The sequence below is a fragment of the Ips typographus genome, linkage group LG10 (genome assembly GCF_016097725.1).
Source record: "Ips typographus isolate SLU linkage group LG10, UJ_Ityp_2.0, whole genome shotgun sequence".
Lineage (NCBI taxonomy): Eukaryota > Metazoa > Arthropoda > Insecta > Coleoptera > Curculionidae > Ips > Ips typographus.
Window position 1 is genome coordinate 4,501,364 of NC_138431.1, and position 21,009 is coordinate 4,522,372.

At 37.5% G+C, this 21,009-nt stretch overlaps 2 protein-coding genes across 14 annotated transcripts in view; one reads left to right on the forward strand and one right to left on the reverse strand.

The window, feature by feature from the left end:
- The window catches only part of MEP-1 (zinc finger protein MEP-1), an 82,808-nt gene extending 71,060 nt beyond the window's left edge, over nucleotides 1-11,748 (reverse strand). For 3 of the 13 annotated variants that reach the window (XM_081987963.1, XM_081987962.1, XM_081987960.1), the window contains exons 1-5: nucleotides 7,501-7,848; nucleotides 4,905-5,623; nucleotides 4,606-4,848; nucleotides 3,646-3,873; nucleotides 3,259-3,510 (exon numbers count right to left, since the gene is read on the reverse strand). In XM_081987963.1, coding sequence (XP_081844089.1) covers nucleotides 3,259-3,510; nucleotides 3,646-3,873; nucleotides 4,606-4,848; nucleotides 4,905-5,610 — 1,429 coding nt within the window. In that variant the 5' untranslated portion in view covers nucleotides 5,611-5,623; nucleotides 7,501-7,848. Of the gene's footprint in view, nucleotides 1-3,258; nucleotides 3,511-3,645; nucleotides 3,874-4,605; nucleotides 4,849-4,904; nucleotides 5,624-7,500; nucleotides 7,849-11,605 lie in introns of those variants that run through there. The other 10 variants (XM_081987971.1, XM_081987969.1, XM_081987970.1 and 7 more) reach the window with 7 other exon arrangements.
- A 6,461-nt stretch (nucleotides 11,749-18,209) lies between these two features.
- LOC145734561 (uncharacterized) lies at nucleotides 18,210-20,959 on the forward strand. Its single transcript, XM_081988029.1, has 8 exons — nucleotides 18,210-18,371; nucleotides 19,425-19,551; nucleotides 19,606-19,728; nucleotides 19,782-19,939; nucleotides 19,998-20,129; nucleotides 20,189-20,229; nucleotides 20,319-20,548; nucleotides 20,606-20,959. Exons 1-8 carry the CDS (start codon nucleotides 18,294-18,296, stop codon nucleotides 20,836-20,838), a joined length of 1,122 nt encoding a protein of 373 aa, XP_081844155.1. The 5' UTR covers nucleotides 18,210-18,293; the 3' UTR covers nucleotides 20,839-20,959.
- The last annotated feature ends 50 nt before the right edge of the window (nucleotides 20,960-21,009 follow it).

The window sequence follows — 21,009 nt, forward strand, 5'->3', positions numbered from 1 at the left end:
ACTAGAACACCATTTGGTTAGACAGTTGAGTCACAGTTGCCAAAACTATGATCAAGCAGCTAAAAACCACGACTTGTCTAAAATACCGCAAGAAAACTCTTCTAAACTGTGATTCTTGCAGATTCTAGTTCAGACTGAGAAAATTTTGACTGTTTTGACGTTTGTGACAGCTGTCAGGTTTTACTAGAACACCATTTGGTTAGACAGTTGAGTCACAGTTGCCAAAACTATGATCAAGCAGCTAAAAACCACGACTTGTCTAAAATACCGCAAGAAAACTCTTCTAAACTATGATTCTTGCAGATTCTAGTTCAGACTGAGAAAATTTTGACTGTTTTGACGTTCGTGACAGCTGTCAGGTTTTACTAGAACACCATTTGGTTAGACAGTCGAGTCACAGTTGCCAAAATTATGATCAAGCAGCTAAAAACCACGACTTGTCTAAAATACCGCAAGAAAACTCTTCTAAACTGTGATTCTTGCAGATTCCAGTTCAGACTGAGACAATTTTGACTGTTTTGACGTTTGTGACAGCTGTCAGGTTTTACTAGAACACCATTTGGTTAGACAGTTGAGTCACAGTTGCCAAAACTATGATCAAGCAGCTAAAAACCACGACTTGTCTAAAATACCGCAAGAAAACTCTTCTAAACTATGATTCTTGCAGATTCTAGTTCAGACTGAGAAAATTTTGACTGTTTTGACGTTCGTGACAGCTGTCAGGTTTTACTAGAACACCATTTGGTTAGACAGTCGAGTCACAGTTGCCAAAATTATGATCAAGCAGCTAAAAACCACGACTTGTCTAAAATACCGCAAGAAAACTCTTCTAAACTGTGATTCTTGCAGATTCCAGTTCAGACTGAGACAATTTTGACTGTTTTGACGTTTGTGACAGCTGTCAGGTTTTACTAGAACACCATTTGGTTAGACAGTCGAGTCACAGTTGCCAAAATTATGATCAAGCAGCTAAAAACCACGACTTGTCTAAAATACCGCAAGAAAACTCTTCTAAACTGTGATTCTTGCAGATTCTAGTTCAGACTGAGAAAATTTTGACTGTTTTGACGTTCGTGACAGCTGTCAGGTTTTACTAGAACGCCATTTAGTTAGACAGTCGAGTCACAGATGCCAAAACTATGATAAAGCAGCTAAAAACCACGACTTGTCTCGAATACCGTGAGAAAACTGTTCTAAACTGTGATACTTGCAGATTCTGGTTCAGACTGAGACAATTTTGACTGTTTTGACGTTTGTGACAGCTGTCAGATTTTACTAGAACACCATTTGGTTAGACAGTCGAGTCACAGTTGCCAAAATTAAGATCAAGCAGCTAAAAACCACGACTTGTCTAGAATACCGCAAGAAAACTGTTCTAAACTGTAATTCTTGCAGATTCTAGTTCAGACTGAGAAAATTTTGACTGTTTTGACGTTTGTGACAGCTGTCAGGTTTTACTAGAACACCATTTGGTTAGACAGTCGAATCACAGTTGCCAAAATTATGATCAAGCAGCTAAAAACCACGACTTGTCTCGAATACCGTGAGAAAACTGTTCTAAACTGTAATTCTTGCAGATTCTAGTTCAGACTGAGAAAATTTTGACTGTTTTGACGTTTGTGACAGCTATCAGGTTTTACTAGAACACCATTTAGTTAGACAGTCGAGCCACAGTTGCCAAAATTAGGATCAAGCAGCTAAAAACCACGATTTGTCTAAAATACCGCAAGAAAACTCTTCTAAACTGTGATTCTTGCAGATTCCAGTTCAGACTGAGAAAGTTTTGACTGTTTTGACGTTTGTGACAGCTGTCAGGTTTTACTAGAACACCATTTGGTTAGACAGTCGAGTCCCAGTTGCCAAAACTATGATCAAGCAGCTAAAAACCACGACTTGTCTAGAATACAGCAAGAAAACTGTTCTAATCTGTGATTCGTGCAGATTCCAGTTCAGATTGAGACAATTTTGACTGTTTTGACGTTTGTGACAGCTGTCAGGTTTTACTAGAACACCATTTAATTAGACAGTTGAGTCACAGTTGCCAAAACTATGATCAAGCAGCTAAAAACCACGACTTGTCTAAAATACCGCAAGAAAACTCTTCTAAACTATGATTCTTGCAGATTCTAGTTCAGACTGAGAAAATTTTGACTGTTTTGACGTTCGTGACAGCTGTCAGGTTTTACTAGAACACCATTTGGTTAGACAGTCGAGTCACAGATGCCAAAACTATGATAAAGCAGCTAAAAACCACGACTTGTCTCGAATACCGTGAGAAAACTGTTCTAAACTGTGATACTTGCAGATTCTGGTTCAGACTGAGACAATTTTGACTGTTTTGACGTTTGTGACAGCTGTCAGGTTTTACTAGAACACCATTTGATTAGACAGTCGAGTCACAGTTGCCAAAATTAGGATCAAGCAGCTAAAAACCACGACTTGTCTAAAATACCGCAAGAAAACTCTTCTAAACTGTGATTCTTGCAGATTCCAGTTCAGACTGAGACAATTTTGACTGTTTTGACGTTTGTGACAGCTGTCAGGTTTTACTAGAACACCATTTAATTAGACAGTTGAGTCACAGTTGCCAAAATTAGGATCAAGCAGCTAAAAACCACGATTTGTCTAAAATACCGCAAGAAAACTCTTCTAAACTGTGATTCTTGCAGATTCTAGTTCAGACTGAGAAAATTTTGACTGTTTTGACGTTTGTGACAGCTGTCAGGTTTTACTAGAACACCATTTGGTTAGACAGTCGAGTCACAGTTGCCAAAACTATGATCAAGCAGCTAAAAACCACGACTTGTCTCAAATACAGTATACAAAAAGTTCTAAACTGTAGCTCTTGCAGGTTCAAGTTCAAACTGACCAAATTTTAACAGTTTTGACGTTTGTGCAACCTGTCACGTTATACTAGAACACCATTTACTTAGACAGTCACGTCGTAGCTGCCAAAATAATGGTCAAACCGCTAGAAATCACGTCTGGTCTAGAATACCGCAAGAAAACTGTTCTAATCTGTGATTCTTGCAGATTCCAGTTCAGACTGAGAAAATTTTGACTGTTTTGAGGTTTAAGTTGCCACGTTTTACTATAATACCATTTAGTTTTTATGGAGATACCCTGTGCACTATAAATGAAGTATTTATTATGCATTTTGCACCTCAAATTCACTGTGTTCTCCACTTATAACATTTACTAGACAATGCAGGTGCAATCAATCAGAATTCCAGTTTACATACAACAAATGAGACTTACCAATAAACGAGGGCGCCTCCACCACAAACATATCATCAGTCAGTGTGGGTAGAAGGGGCGGAACAGCCGGTTGGAGACTGGAAGCCATAATGGGCGACGATTTTGCCGCCCCGCTACCGGTCAACGGAATGGGGGTGATGGTGGCCCGCATATTGGGCGGATACATGCCTTGGGCGGGCACGGCCACTGGTAAAACGCTGGCAAAGCTCGTCGCCGAGGATTTCGACGACGGTACCGGCACCGGACCGCGACCTAAATACCGAACACTCTTACTGGATGTCACGTTGACTAGAAACTTGTCAAACTGTCACGTCAAATAATTAACGAAAACGTTGCGAAATTTTCCGCATTTTCAACTAGAACGCACAGGCAAACAGTTTTCCTCACCTGACAGTATGGAATTAGTGTCGATAATCACTAGAGTCGGTTCTTTTTTTCCAGTGTGGGAGGGCGTGGTGCTCGGACTGGATTTGTTGGCGATTTCCACCAACCGTTTCGTGTCCTTGACGACAATGGTGGCAGAGGCTTCCGACGTAGCTGGTTTCCTCGGGATACGTTCAACGGTTATTTGGTCACTGACCGCTGCTGGCAGATTACGATAGTTATGGCAAAAATCTAGCCATAAAATAAAAAATGTAAAGGTCACATTCAAAACTTTGTATCGCAACGTCATCTCGTTTTAGTTTGATTTTTGCTATAGTTTTTTATGTCTGGCAATCGAAATCGACATTATTTCCAAAGACATTCTTCATCTACAAACGAAATCCTCAATAAAAAAATAATTATAATAATATATCAACTAATTATTTTATTGATAAAATTATGTTTTGGACATTTGTTTATTACAGAGTGATTGAGCAAAATATGGTCCACCGAGAAGAGAACCACTGATGCTGCATTATGGTGTACAAAATGTAAGAATTAGTGGACATTAAAATAGTATTTTGAAATCCTAATCTAACCACTAACCAATCAACTTTTATATGTTAATGGAAACCTCATTTAATAAAATTATATTCAAAGTGTTACAAATGCGCGTGTTATTGTAGTGTTTATTTATTATGTTACTTTTTGATTTTTAATTTCCTAATGGTTTACATGAAAATGTTGCAATTATGCCACCCTGTTTAATAGTGTTCTAATTTTACAAGTCGTCCTAGTAAAACCAGTTCAAATTCAACTGAAATAAGAATGTTATAATCTGTAAAAACCGTAAGAAGCAGAATTGGGAAAATTTGGCAACAACCCAAAATCGATGCTACCAAAATGTCTTTTTGCACAAAAAATAACTGCTCAAGTAAACTTACAACAAAATTTACCATAAATTCCAATTATCCAATAACTTACCTAAAGGATCTTGAGGTAAGACTTCCTCTACATCAGACCCTTCAGACACTTTCTTTTGCCTTTGGGGTGGCTCGTCTTTCTCGTTCTCTGTGTAACTCTTGCTTTTATTGAGATTCCTAGAGCTTCGCCTAGGCGTCAAAGACTTGGCATTCTCCACGTCCGGACTCTTTTTTTCGGGCGTTTCCACCAAATCGATCACTTCGGTCCCGTTGGTTTTCGGCCCGTCCACCAACTGGACATCATCTAAAAACAAAACCCTGTGAACGGGTGTTATTGGGGTGTTGCGCGGTGTTAAAAACCTTCTTCGTCTTCACTGTTCAGCTCTATCGTGTCCGGAGCTTTTGTTTTCACAGCCACAACGTCATCGTCCACCTCCTGGACATCTTCGGAGCTGCCGTTTTCGGTGCTGGCCTCTGACGAGTCGTTCTTGGACGATTTGGTTTCGGAACCGTCCTGACTGTCCTCTTGGTCGGCTTCGTTCTCACTTTTTTTGTCTTCTTGCTCATTTACCACGTCCCGACTGTTCTCGTTCGACGTGGTGGTGGTTTGGTCCTTTTCTGCTGTACTACTTCTCGAACACTCCTCTTCCTCTGCGTCTTGAGGAAGACTACTATTCGTGTCTTCAGCGTCAGGTAAACTGCCGTTTTCTTCGGGTATTTGTTCTGATTCCATGTTGGAGTCCTGGTCCTGGCTGTCCTGACTACTTTGGCTTTTCGCCTCTTGGCTAGTTTGACTGTCCTGACTATCTTGACTGTCATCATCAATACCACTTTGGCTAGTCACGTCATCTTTACTCGTCACGTCATTATTATCGTCGTCATCTGGCAACGACTCATCGCCGTCCTTTTTATTTACACTTAAATCTTCCATATCTACATCTGTAGCGTCTACATCCCTGCTTTCTGTACTTAAATCTTTGGTTATGTCACCATTTAATAGTAAATTTGCACTGTCTTCAGTCGAATGCACTTCGTCAATCTCCCCCATTTCCGATACCTCAGCCATTGCCGACTCAGATCTGTAATTGACAGAAAAAAATATATAAAAATTAGGTTTCAAATAAAATGTATCAAAAGGTTGCATGACTGGGCAAAGTGGTCGTCCTGTATACTCCAACACGAAAACGAGAGGGGGGAAAAGCGGAAGGGGAGAGCCACCGCATTTTCAAGAGAGAAAGACACAGGTTTGGAAAAGGACAGGTGTCTGGTTTCGAAATGGAAGGCCGCAGCTGGCCGTACGCCACTGAATGACCATCATTTCTATGAAAATCTATTATTGCAACCTACAAGATGGATCGTTAATGTTGCACCTAATTTGTTAGTTTATTATTCTGATTTTGGTTAATACAGGTATATTAAGATCAATATTGGTTTGTTAGGTTATATTAGCTAGAGGCAATTTGTATTAAAAACACCAACTGAACTTCTTGATTTTCTTAGAAATTTGGTGCAGTTTCTACAAATAGGTGAAACACCCTGTTTACCCTGTACCTGGTGTTTTATTTTGAATATTTACTAAACTAGATATGTTACTTAAAATACACTATTTGATTAGGAATAAAGATCACTGGTGCATATAGCTGGAGGGATAAGACTATCAAAGACTATACTAATTCATCAACATTACCAAACTGGAGGACACAAGGATTGACTACATAATATACAGTGTGTCCCACATAAATTTGCACTGTATGTGGGTTAAATTAGGAAAGTTAGGTCAAGAGGATTTTTCAGATTATTTCATGTTCTACATGTAACAAGGCATATTCTGACTCCTTGGCTGCCTACTAGGCCATGTAACTTTTAACTCAAAGAAGTACATTTATCAAATTTGCTGAAACCAGCAAAAACTAGAGAAAAAACTTTATCACAGTGGTCTGAAGAAATTGAATATCAAGTTATGCTTATAATAGTAATTTCTGTACAATTATGCTACGGATAGAAACATACTTCAATTTGTTCACATTTAGGCAGCAAAAGTGTGTTAGAAATACAGACGAGAAACACACAAGATATGTACTATTGAATTAAGGCATGATGTAGTATTTGTATAATAATATAGCAAATTAATGTAGTAAAAGTAGCTTGTTTGGACATACTGACACAGCTTTATGCATTTCTCTGGTGAACACCCTGTAATCCTCTGGTGCCATAATTTACAGCAAATAACAGAATTTCAAAATACATACATACAGTCATTTGAGGCATTATTGGTATGAGTACCGCTAGTAAGAGCCATGGGGTCATACACTGCATCACTTAGGTAGTACTAGTAAGCTGATGGGGCCTCATTGACAATAAACAACCATGAAATGGGGCACAAAATTAATATTCAGGTTAATATACTAATCTATTAGGTTATGTTTGTGAGTGTAGGGTTGCACTAGTGTATAGCTGTCCCACTTTATTAATATTGTATAACAAAAGACAGTAATACATTACTGTCAAAAAAGATAAAAAAGAAAACTGCAACAAATGTCAGTTTGTTTTTTATAATGACAGTGATAATTAATGTCCTTTTCCATTATGGCTGTTTTAACGGCATTAGATAGAGCAAGATAGAAATGGTCTCAAATCAAAATGAAAACAAAAAAGTGTATGTAAACATAACCTCACATAACAGAATATTTGCTAGTGAAAGAGTTAATGCCATAATTGGAATCAGGATTGGAAAGTGTGCCGGCTCTGCTGGAATGGGGGACGGCGCTGAACAAACGCTCGGGCCTCCGCCACTGGGTTAAGGTTCGTGAAATGATAACATAAAATCCTGAGCCTGAGGTCCGAGCGCGCCGCCACTGAGCGGAAAACCCGACCCTGATTCGCCGTGGCATGCCGCCAGGGGGCCGCCGGAGCCCCACGGCCCCATTTCTACATAGAAAAAACAACGTGCAATTACCAGAAAACAATCGGAATAATTTGAATTCCCGCCACGGCACATGAGGTATCACTGAAAAGAAACACAAAACATCTGCACGTCCGATCGCGAACCGATCGTAAATACCCGAGGTACAAAACTGATTCGGGCCCCACCGACACTTGCCCGCGATAATTCGAAACGCGAGTAAACCGATTGACCGGGAGGAAAAGCGTTTTTTTCGCCACCAAAGGGCCGATTTACTTCCAGAAATTGTCGGGATTTTCGGTCGGAAATAGCGGAGGACGAGCACAGTTACGTCGCTATCCCTTGGCAACGCACTAAACTGCCAATATGGCGTCTAACGGTACGTCACGTGACCAAATAGTGACGTCGCCTCTCTCCTCGCTTCGGTCCGAGCGACGACTAAACCTCTATCCCCGTGCGGTTCTTACTCTACGTCAGCCAGTAGCGCTTAACATGTATACAATTTTTAACAGAAAAATAACATTTATTGGTGCAACCATAAACCTTCTAACAACAAAAATGGGCGACGTTTCTTAATAACACAGTAATAATACAATTTTGATCATAAGTAAAAAAAAAAAATAGTTGGCAGCTAGATGGCGCTAGTCGCGCATTTTAACTAATTGGCTTTTCTTCATTAACTGGCAGATTACGTCACATGCAATAAACCGTCATTTTGTCATTCAAAGTAAATTATACAGGGTGTTTGCATGCAGCAAAATATTAAGAAGATATTTTATGGGGGTGTTCCACATTAACACAATTTTTATTAAAATCTACAGGGTGAACAATATTTTTTTTTAATTATCAATAAGAAGAGTCTAAGAAATCACCTTATTTTGGCCATACATATTTAGCGATAACCCTGTATAATAAATTAATTTGAAGAATCGTTTTTGTGGAAAAATTCATATAAAACCCGGCCCTGGTTACAAAAAAGCAGAATAGTGGTAAATTGAGGGGGGGGAAGTATTGATTGCGGTTAAAGTGGCCTTTAAAAACTATTTTTCCACCAGGAGGAAAAAAAAAATAAACGGTCGATTTTTCCCTGGATTCTTAAAAACCCTTTTTTTCCCCCCGACGAAAACCAACATGGCCTCCATTAGTGTGTAACATTTCTTAACAACACACCCGAACAACATGAAAAAAAAGTCCGACCAGGCGACCGTACCCCGGTTGAGCGTCGAAATGGATTCGTCCGAACCTCATTTTGTTCATGCTCACGCTATTTCTAATAAATTTTACTCGACGTCTGCCATGCCTTATGTCGGCCATGCCACTTTCCAATTTTGTTTAAAACGTTCTCTCACCACCCCGTGGATAATGAGCGCTTTTAGTCCCTTGGGACGTAATTGAAAATGAAGGGAAATTTCGGAAAAATCGGCATTTTTTTGTGGGCGATTTCGTTTATTATTTTTTTTTGGACGCCTATTATTAGCCGTGACGTAACGTTTGTTTTTGTAATTCCATGACCGAAATTGCATTTGATTAGTTGCTTTATAACCGGTTTTTTTCACTCCTAATCCTGATTTTTTTTCACCGTAAATTTGTTAATATATGAAGCAAGTAAGAGTATATTTTTGTTCCTCTGGTTGAACACCCTGTATAAGTTTAGTTGGATTAATTTTAATCACGTGACATAATAATATACGGGGGGGTCCATTTGAAATAACCGAGTCATGTGACGTTGAACTAAGTGAATGCAAATTAAATTCAATTTTTTTGAGGGGGCCAACTTTGCCCTTAAATATCCCGGTAACAGTAAAATTTTTCTGGGTCACTCTGTAGAACTTGACAAGCTGAATCGATTGACCTAAAAATATACAGGGTGTCCCATCTAAATTATTTGAATTTAGGGGCTTTAAACGTAATGAAAACATTTTTTGCACAAACTCTTTAAGGCCAACTTTAACCTCCAATATCTCAGGAACAGTACACTTTTACTATTGCGCATTTTAGGTCATTGACTAGCTCTTAGATGGGGCTGTCACGTGACGTAATAATATACAGGGTGTACCATTTGAAATAACCGAGTTAAGTGACGTTGAACTAAGTGAATGCACTTTAAATTCAATTTTTTTCAGGGGGCCAACTTTGCCCTTAAATAACCCGGTAACGATAAATATATATAGATAGATAAACATTTTTGGGTCACTCTGTAGATCTTGACAAGCTGAATCGATTGACCTAAAAATATACAGGGTGTCCCATCTAAATTACTTGAGTTTAGGGGCTTTAAACGTAATGAAAACATTTTTTGCACAAACTCTTTAAGAGGTTAAGGCCAACTTTAACCTCCAATATCTCAGGAACAGTACACTTTTACTATTGCGCATTTTAGGTCATTGACTAGCTCTTAGATGGGGCTGTCACATGACGTAATAATATACAGGGTGTCCCATTTGAAATAACCGAGTTAAGTGACGTTGAACTAAGTGAATGCACTTTAAATTCAATTTTTTTCAGAAGGTCAACTTTGCCCTTAAATATCCTGGTAACAGTAAACATTTTTGGGTCACTCTGTAGATCTTGACAAGCTGAATCGATTGACCTAAAAATATACAGGGTGTCCCATCTAAATTACTTGAGTTTAGGGGCTTTAAACGTAATGAAAACATTTTTTGCACAAACTCTTTAAGAGGTTAAGGCCAACTTTAACCTCCAATATCTCAGGAACAGTACACTTTTACTATTGCGCATTTTAGGTCATTGACTAGCTCTTAGATGGGGCTGTCACATGACGTAATAATATACAGGGTGTCCCATTTGAAATAACCGAGTTAAGTGACGTTGAACTAAGTGAATGCACTTTAAATTCAATTTTTTTCAGAAGGTCAACTTTGCCCTTAAATATCCTGGTAACAGTAAACATTTTTGGGTCACTCTGTAGATCTTGACAAGCTGAATCGATTGACCTAAAAATATACAGGGTGTCCCATCTAAATTATTTGAGTTTTGGGACTTTAAACGTAATGAAAACATTTTTTGCACAAACTCTTTAAGGCCAACTTTAACCTCCAATATCTCAGGAACAGTACACTTTTACTATTGCGCATTTTAGGTCACTGACTAGCTCTTAGATAGGGCTGTCACGTGACGTAATAATATACAGAGTGTCCCATTTGAAATAACCGAGTTACGTGACGTTGAACTAAGTGAATGCACTTTAAATTCAATTTTTTTCAGAATATCAACTTTGCCCTCAAATATCCTGGTAACAGTAAACATTTTTGGGTCACTCTGTAGATCTTGACAAGCTGAATCGATTGGCCTAAAAATATACAGGGTGTCCCATCTAAATTACTTGAGTTTAGGGGCTTTAAACGTAATGAAAACATTTTTTGCACAAACTCTTTAAGAGGTTAAGGCCAACTTTAACCTCCAATATCTCAGGAACAGTACACTTTTACTATTGCGCATTTCAGGTCACTAACTAGCTCTTAGATAGGGCTGTCACGTGACGTAATAATATACCGAGTGTCCCATTTGAAATAACCGAGATATGTGACGTTGAACTAAGTGAATGCACTTTAAATTCAATTTTTTCAGAATATCAACTTTGCCCTCAAATATCCTGGTAAAAGTAAACATTTTTGGGTCACTCTGTAGATCTTGACAAGCTGAATCGATTGACCTAAAAATATACAGGGTGTCCCATCTAAATTATTTGAATTTTGGGGCTTTAAACGTAATGAAAACATTTTTTGCACAAACTCTTTAAGAGGTTAAGGCCAACTTTAACCTCCAATATCTCAGGAACAGTACACTTTTACTATTGCGCATTTTAGGTCATTGACTAGCTCTTAGATGGGGCTGTCACATGACGTAATAATATACAGGGTGTCCCATTTGAAATAACCGAGTTAAGTGACGTTGAACTAAGTGAATGCACTTTAAATTCAATTTTTTTCAGAAGGTCAACTTTGCCCTTAAATATCCTGGTAACAGTAAACATTTTTGGGTCACTCTGTAGATCTTGACAAGCTGAATCGATTGGCCTAAAAATATACAGGGTGTCCCATCTAAATTATTTGAGTTTTGGGGCTTTAAACGTAATGAAAACATTTTTTGCACAAACTCTTTAAGAGGTTAAGGCCAACTTTAACCTCCAATATCTCACCTGTTTAGTCTTCTTCTTCCTCGTTTTCGTCAAAAGACAGCACACTCTTTTGTTTCTTCTTCAGTTTTTTGGACTTCTTCGTCTCTTCACCGTCTGAAGATCGTTTCGAACTTGTCGGTGCTTCTGAGGATGAGTTTTTGGTTTTGTTGGGCTTTTTGAACACCACCGGAGCAGATAGATCAGCGGGTTTTAGCTCTTCCTCTGGAAAAAAAAAACACAAACTGCTACTAGTATTGTGAAAGAAGAAGAAAGTGGGTTTTGCAACGTTGCCAACGTTTTTACCTCCAAAAATAAATGAAAATCACTGTTGTCATGGAAAATCAAAGACATTTGACGTCACGATGACGTAATTTGACAGTTGGCTAAAATAAGTCATCGTGACGTCAAATGATAATTTAGCCACGCCACTCTATCGAGCGTACAGATCCAGTTTGACGTCACGATGACGTACTTTGACAGTTGGTCGATGTATTGTTTTGTTAAATTACGTCATCGTGACGTCAAATAATGATAACCTTTTGTTTCTTTGATTACTATTTAAGGCAACTTTAGTAAAAATCTCGAAAACGATTAAAGGTAGTTCTAGGAGAATGTTAAGCAAAAATCCAAAAATATACAGGGTGTAAGTAAATTAGTAAAACTAAATTTGGTTTCGTTTACAACAGATACGGTCAATCATCACCTTTTCGGGTACGTTTACATGGTTGCACTGGTATTTAAACTAAAAAAAAATGGTGGTTTTAGTACAGGAGTAAATTAACTCAAATATGAAAAAATCAATTATTAAATAAATTTGATAAATAATTGAAATTACTTTGCAAAATACCTATGTATTTCAAAAAAATGCTGAAGAGTCCCAAAATGACGAAACTTGTGCAAATGCAGTTTTTAGCGAAATTGAAAAAAGTCGATTATTGAGTTGGGTCGTGGCATTTCCAAGATGGCTGTCGAACTCTACCAAAGCCAACGTGGGGAAACCTTCAAAAGGGATCACGTGACCCAGCTTTATATAACCAACAATGTTAGGGAGTTTTGGCGTTGTGCCGTTATTTTACTAACTTTTAACGATTTTATTGCAAAAAAGTCTTAATTACACAGATTAGCAAATAGAATTGTTTATTTAAAAAAATGCAGCGTTATGTTTACCAAAATAGTTATAAATAAAAAAAATATAAATAATAGAGACGTGTAAAACATAAAAGCAATATGGCGGTCCTAAAAGGAAATTTAACATCCGTTAAATAAAAGTATCTTGGAGCAAAATACCGTTCCGCACTATGGACGGCACCATGTCACGATTCAGAAAAGGGGAGTCCGCTCTGCAACATTCAGAAATCCAAACCGCACCGTCTCTCTCGCACCCGCACGCTTCTATAGCGCCCTCCTTGTTTTTTCGTTGACGCTACGTGCAGACAGCTACATTACGCCACGAGTACGGCTAATGAGTTGAACGATAAGGAACCGTCTCGTTTTCCTGGACTGGAAAAACCTTCCTTGCAGCTTTCAAGAGTTTTTTCAACACAAAAAATTTGTTTTTTTTTAAATTTTTGTTATAAACGGGCATAAGTGAGCCGGTGTAAACGTGGTGCGCCGGAAAAATTGAAAATCGCATCTTGGCGGGCCATGCGGGATCGTTGCAACAGCGCAAGCCTCCCCACAAACAGTAAACATCACTATTGCAACGTTGCCACTTTAATCGCAAACTCCACAATTTTAAAAAAAGCATTCAAAATTAATATAAATATACACAGTGTTTTGATAAATGTCACATTTTTTAACAAACTGGACAACGTTCCTAAACGTCACAAGTGTCAAAAATCCACTAAGAAAGCAGAGTGTATTATTCCTGTATTATTTAAAAATGTATTTTCTGATTATTAGGTATTATGTGTTGGTTTTTGGCAGTGTTAAACCCCTCCTATTTAATTATCAGTTATTAAAAGACTTAAAAGAACAAATTTTCCTAGTAATTTAAACTATTTTGAGTTTTGAATGTGACAAATATTACGTAAAATATCACAGTCAAACCAAAAGTTGTGTTCCTGCAATGGGTCATAATAAACATAATTTTTCAGTGTTTGGTCAACTTGGCAACACAGCACCCGTCACACTTTTCGACAGTTGACAGGTTTGTTGCTACAACAACTAAGACTTACGTCTTTCTCAATCTAGGTAGGCTTTGATAAAGAAGAATGGTGGAGGTGACGTCTGCACTTGATTCGACTTCACTCAGCACCAAATGTGGAAAACCAACCTCAATTTGTCATGGTTCAATGTCCAAATTTACCAAAAAATACTGCAAAACCCCTTTAAATTGCCCCTAAGGGTTTGTACGGTGTGTAATGGCAATGAAAACAACACTCACCTCGTTCTAACCTCAATTGTTCACTAGCAGCTTCGTCGGCCGTAAGGTCGCCGGGGCGTAGCACCACAACCTGGGGCTGTTCCTCCTCGGTATCGCGTAGATCGTCCTCTGTGGCAAGATCCAAATCCTCTCGCTGTATCCGAAAAATTGTGAGTAAAAACAAAGGCAAACTTAAACCTAACCTACTTTCGTGTCAACAGTGGGCCCCTCTTTGTAGCCGATTTGGTCTTTGAGTTTTCTCAAGAAACTCGGTTCCTCGGGCTTAACGTACGCGATATTGTGCTTCTTTGGCATAGCTCATTAGCACTGAACGTGATTTGACCCCCTTTTGGGGTGGAAAAAGGCACTAAAATCACCCACGTATACACCGTAGCGGTAACGCGTAAAGACTGACTAAGGAGGGGAGGGAAGTACTCCTCTTCTGGGGTGTTTTCGCCCCGCGTTTATCTCGGCCCCAATTGGTGGTTCTTGGTCACGTGACCCCTTTAACGGCACGGTAACTTGGTGGTTCGGACGCGCGAAAATTCCCCCTGACGTTTTGAAAGTTTTTGCCTTCCCCCATATAATTTTCTACAAACTCAGCTCTATCCCGTTTGGTTTTTGCTACAACGTCGTAACTGACCATGTATTTTCATTAATTCTTATTCGGGATGACGTAACCAGCTACAACTAGAGCTGTACTGATTATGTACTTTAGCAGGCTTCTGATTGGTCGAAACTTTTGGGCTGTCAAAATGAAGGTTTTTTGGCCAATCAGAATGTCTGTTTTTAAATAGTCCATTGCAACCAACCAAACGATTAATTACTCCTTCTACTTAATTTGTGAAACTTAATTTTTTTATACAGGGTGTCCCTAAAAAATTCCATCACAGAAGTGGATAGTAATGGATGGTCAATTTAGGGTTTTGTAGGGTGGATAATTACAATAAAGGGGCGCCACCTCTCACAGATATTTAAAATATCACTTTTCTGGGACACTCTGTATTTAAATTTTTAGAAAATCATCAGAAGTTTCTTGTATCAGTTTGGAAATGTCAGAAATCTCTAAATACTACTAATTACTCCTGACATGCCATAAGCCTCTAAAATACTCTCCCAGGCTCCCAAAAGATGTCAGGGGCATCTACAAGTCTCCCAAACTTTCCAGTTTTTTTTTTTTAAATTATAGGAAGCTTCTAGAATTATTTTAGAAATGCCAGAGGGCTCTAAATACTCTAAGTCATCTACAAGTTTCCTAAACTTTTCGAGATTTTTTTAAAATTTGCCTGAATCCTTTAGAATTATTTTGGAAATATTCACAAACCTACAAAAAGTATCTTCAATCTTCTAAAAATTTTCAAAACTTGCCAGAAGCTTCTAGAATAATTTAGAAAATGCCAGGAGGCCTCCACAAGTGTCCTAAATAAAGAACATTTACCGAAAATCGTTAAAAAACTATACAGAGTGATTAAAAAACAAAAACATTGCCTTGTTCTTTGTCGCAGACTGTCTTTAAAACTGTGTTTCTATCTGTTCACAGTTTAACACCGCTTTTCTCTCTGACCGTACCCAATTTTGTAATTTTTTTCATGTTATTGGATAGGAAATTTAATAAGGATTTCAAAAATGTGCTTAAAAATGTAATCCAGTCACTACAAATGGGTTTTACAGACGATTTTGTCGTAGACTGTCTTTAAAACTGTGTTTCTGTCACTTGACAGTTTCATACCGCTTTTCTCGCTGACTGTACTCAATTTTGTAATGTTTTTTCATGTTATTGTATAGGAAATTTAATGAGGAGTCCAAAAATGTGCTTAAAAATGTAATCCGGTGACTACAAATGGGTTTTACAGACGATTTTGTCGCAGACTCTCTTTAAAACTGTGTTTCTGTCATTTGACAGTTTGACACCGCTTTTCTCCCTGACTGTACCCAATTTTGTAATGTTTTTTCATGTTATTGTATAGGAAATTCAATGGGGATTCCAAAAATGTGCTTAAAAATGTAATCCGGTCACTACAAATGGGTTTTACAGACGATTTTGTCGCAGACTGTCTTTAAAACTGTGCTTCTGTCAGTTGACAGTTTGACATCGCTTTTTTCTCTAACTGTGCCCAATTTTGTAATGTTTTTTCATGATATGGGATAGAAAATTGAATGAGGATTCCAAAAATGTGCTTAAAAACGTAATCCGGTCACTACAAATTGGTTTTACAGACTATTTTGTCGCAGACTTTCTTTAAAACTGCGTTTCTATCTGTTCACAGTTTAACACCGCTTTTCTCTCTGACTGTACCCAATTTTGTAATTTTTTTCTTGTTATTGGATAGGAAATTTAATGAAGAATCCAAAAATGTGCTTAAAAATGTAATCCGGTCACTACAAATTGGTTTTACAGACGATTTTGTCGCAGACTCTCTTTAAAACTGTGTTTCTATCTGTACACAGTTTAACACAGCTTTTCTCTCTGACTGTACCCAATTTTGTAATTTTTTTCTTGTTATTGGATAGGAAATTTAATGAAGAATCCAAAAATGTGCTTAAAAATGTAATCCGGTCACTACAAATGGGTTTCACAGACAATTTTGTCGTAGACTGTCTTTAAAACTGTATTTCTGTCATTTGACAGTTTGACACCGGTTTTTCTCCCTGACTGTACCCAATTTTGTAATGTTTTTCATGTTGTTGGATAGGAAATTTAATAAGGATTCCAAAAATGTGCTTAAAAATAAAATCCGGTATCTACAAATTGCCATAAAAAAATCTAAAAGTCATCCAGCTACATTTTGATTCATGAGTCACAAACTGTCAAAGTTATCAACGTCAAATTTGGTCACGTGACTGTACAGACCACTGGAAGGCTTTTTGCAAATTAGGCATTTTCGGCTAAATCCACAGGTTTTTGAGATATTGACGAGGCAAATACATTTCGTGTTTTTGTAGTAGTCGTGACAGTCTAATCTGGTGAGGTTTTGTCGTGTCAGTCCACTCTAGTGCTTCGTTACGTCACAGCAATTTAATTTGACTTTTACTGTACGACTTTTTAGGTTCAAAAAGGTAAAAATTACCTTTTTTATGGAACACTCTGTATGTAACTTACCTGAACTTTGGTGGTTACTTTGCAGCAAGTTTTCGAGGCGGACGACGTGGATTTGGACCGGAATTTCAACGGTTCCTGTAATTTTCACAAGTAATTACGTCACTAGGAAAATGACAGCTGTCAAATTTAGTTGCAACTACGTGAGAACGACAGCTGTCAAAAATTTCAGCTCAATCAGAGAGACAGTTTCTGAGATATCGGTCAGTAAGTTGTAGTAGACATATTTAGGAAGCGACTGTAAGTAAATTTTGAAAACTGCGGGCTGCAGTCAAGTGACAGCTGTCAAATTTAGGAGCGCTACTGTCTTCAGTAAGCTTGACAGCTGTCAAAAAAATTTCAGATTCCTGCGTATGACAGTTTCTGAGATATCGAGTCTCTATGAAAATAATTAGAGTTTGTATTGACACAATTTTTCCATCAAACACATGGTTCACCCTGTATTTTACTTGATATGAACTGTCACAGTGTGAGTAGATCCAAGATTCAGAGTTTTTAATTAGACACCCTGTATATTACATTGCTCCTCCAAAAAAATTACCAATTTGGCAAAAAAAATCAACTGTATTTTTATTTTATTCACTTGATTGGACTACAGGGTGAGTCAATGCAACATTCTTGACTTACAGGGTGTCATAATTATTGTCTTTTCATTTAGAATTTGCATTTTTTACAAATTAAATCGTATTAATAGTGATTTCAAGTGGATTGGGCGTTCTAAATATTTGTGATTTTAGGTAATTTTCAGTTATCTCAGTAAGTTTAATCATTATAAAAATATTTACAACAATGCAATGTTGCCAAGTAACTTTTCCTAGTAGAGTTGGCTTATTACGTCATTTATTTCTAATTATTTATTAACATATTTAGCAAATCTGGTGATTAAGGATCAACAACAATACTCTACCGTTGTTATCTATCTCTCTGTTGAAATACACACTTCAAACGAGTCTATAGTTTTTATTTTTTTGATAAAAATGACAATCATACAGGGTGTCGCAAATTTGCAACTACAAAGCAAAGATATGGAGTTTTCACTCAATATTCATGTCATAAACCGTTGATTGCGACACCTTATTTTATCATATTTATTGTTTTCTCTCTTTGTTCTTATCTCTGATATCACTGGAAATTATTTTGATAATGGATGATGCTTGCCCTAAAAATAATTAGTTTACGTGTGTCAGGTGTATTGAATACGTGCAGCTAATTGTCTTCGTAAATGCGTTTCTAAAGGGATTTAAAGGATGAATTTTGTGGGGGAGAAGGTCAAGCCTAAAAGCTTGAGTAGGCCTTTGGTGCAAACTGCAGCCATCTTAGGAATTGTAAGTGTCTTGCTAATTTAAAACATTCTGTATACTGACTTATATTAGGATCGTAGATGGCCAATGAATGTGGCTAACAAGTGTACAAAGTTGTAACACTAGATGGCGTCAAAATTGATCGTTTAATTTCCTACTTCTGTCCAACTGACAAAAAACAAAAATTGACTTTTTTCAAAATAAACTGCGCCATTTTTAAAACCTTGCCATTTCTAAACGAAACAACAGATTTTAATGCGGTTTGGACTATCATTGAGCTTAATTTATTGGCTCTTGATTGATGGAGAAAAACTTTGATTTAAATGCACCACCACTGTACTATACAGGGTGGAACAGAAACGGATGCAAAAAAGCGAAATTTTCAAATACATACTCCTCAATTGATGAATATTTTTTTTTGGGTTTGTTTTAACATAAGGAAGTGTTGCTTAGGTCAATATCTCGGGACGTTTTTGGCTGTTTCTCAATTAGCATCCTGTGACTCAAGAAATATCAAATTAATTTCCTCAACTATACAAAGGAGTGTCAATTCTATTGAGTATGTTTAACAAAACCTGATTTTTGGACTTCCTGTGTATTTTTAGCTTATTTATTAAAATATCTGTAAGTGTTCTGAGCATATTGAGGAAGATCATATTGACCAAACTGTCTGTCCTGGTAAAAAGTTGTCAAACTATTGAAAATTAATCACTAAAACCATACTATTAATCAAGAAAATAAACAGAACTTTTGTAGAGTTTTAATGGAGATCTATAGAAATCTTCTCTTAAATTTTGAACACCCTGTATATGCCTCATCAGAGAACAAAAACATTTCTCAATTTGACAATTAAAGCAGATTAAGGAGATGGAATGTGTTTAACGAGCGCAAATCCCTCGTAAACTTAGTAACAATAAATCAATTTTTAAGCTAAAAACCTGTTAAAAGTTGTTATTAATTAGGTTTTTTTCTGTCTTCTTATTGATTTTATTGGTAAGATTAGGAAAGTCGAGGTGTGTGTGCACAGAATCAATTTAGAATGTTCAGAATTACACCACCCTGTATGTTTCTTTCTAGATACAAGGAGTATTATGGACTTCTCTAAGTTCCACCGCACTGTTTTACTATCATACTGATGAAAATAGTGACTTATTGGAAGGAAATTACCTAGGACACTTAATATACATCATATACTTGGCAAATGGTAAAAGATTTTTTTATGATCATTTGCATTTTTAGTTGATATATTTTCACACAGGAAACTATGCAAAACTATATGCTGTGGATATTGTAATTGGAGCAGAGGATTTCAGTTACTTTATGTACGTTTACTTGGTGCTGAGCTTCGTATGGTTTATTGTGTCAACGGTAACACTTTGGGGTAGGTTTCTCCAGCGTAAAGTTCCTCCATTTAACCAGTGGAAATGATTTCAGCTACCGTAAAAGACAAGAAACAGAAACACTACGATGGTGCTATTCTGGCGTGGGTGATTACTGCCAGTTTTCTGTCATTGCTCGATTTAATTTTGCTGTTTATCTTGTCCCATGATTATCATATTGCTGAGGATCAATACGATGGATCATCGATAGGGGTAAGCAAACTACTGACTGTGTTTACCCCAGAGTTAATGTGCTATTCTACGTATTCAGTTAATACTTTCTGCCATTGGTATCGTTATGACATTAGCGGCCAGAGGATTTGTTTTGTGGGTGATTAACGTGGTTTTCATTGTGGTGCTTAGCAAACACATTCATCGTAGATACGAAAAACTTCAAAAACAGGTGAGTACTTGACAAAATTAGCGGATATTGATGAGGTTTTAATTACACAAATTATATAGAAACCACGCAGAAACCGCTCAGTCATCGACGGTTATTCCGGGTAAGTGCATTCTCCAAACGAGACACCCTGTATATATCACGTGTCAACTACCTAATATGTGAACTCTACAAATTGTTAACTGTTTAAAGGTCCAAAGCTCCATGGCAAAACAACTCAACCCTGTACGATGATACAGGGTTTGAGAATAGGGGTTACAGGGGTGATCAGGACGCGTTCGCCTTCTCTCCACGTCACTTTGACCATGAAGACGACCGTAGTACCTCCAGGTACAACTCAAGACAACCACAATACGGTAACGACTATTTTCCACCAGGCACACCTAAAACGCCACAACCAAGACCACCACCAATTCGAGATGGTATTCAATTACACTGTAAACCATTAATAGCATAACTAATTAAAAATTTTGCTACAGATCGGCATACCAACAATAACGGTAGTCTACCAGGACCCTACCGAAATAATGAACCGGTTAATGCATACCAGCAAGGGAGGACTGCCAAAATAGGACCCCCGAGCGGCCAAAGAAGTCCCCCTTTAAGGGTCAACCCCCCGAATTTGCCCCAAATTCCTGATCCTGATTACTCGCCCCCTGGATCGCCTAAAGTTAGAGGGGTGCTCAGACCAAACAGCAATTACATGTACTAATTAATATTATTTATTTAGGTAAATTATTAGATTATAGGGGGTGGCTGTAATTTATATTTTTCATTTATGTGTACAAGTAAATTTGTACGCAAATATATGCAAAAGTGGTTATTTTTGGCAACCTAGCTTTATTTCAAATATACCTAAATTATTTGAATGAATTATGCTGAA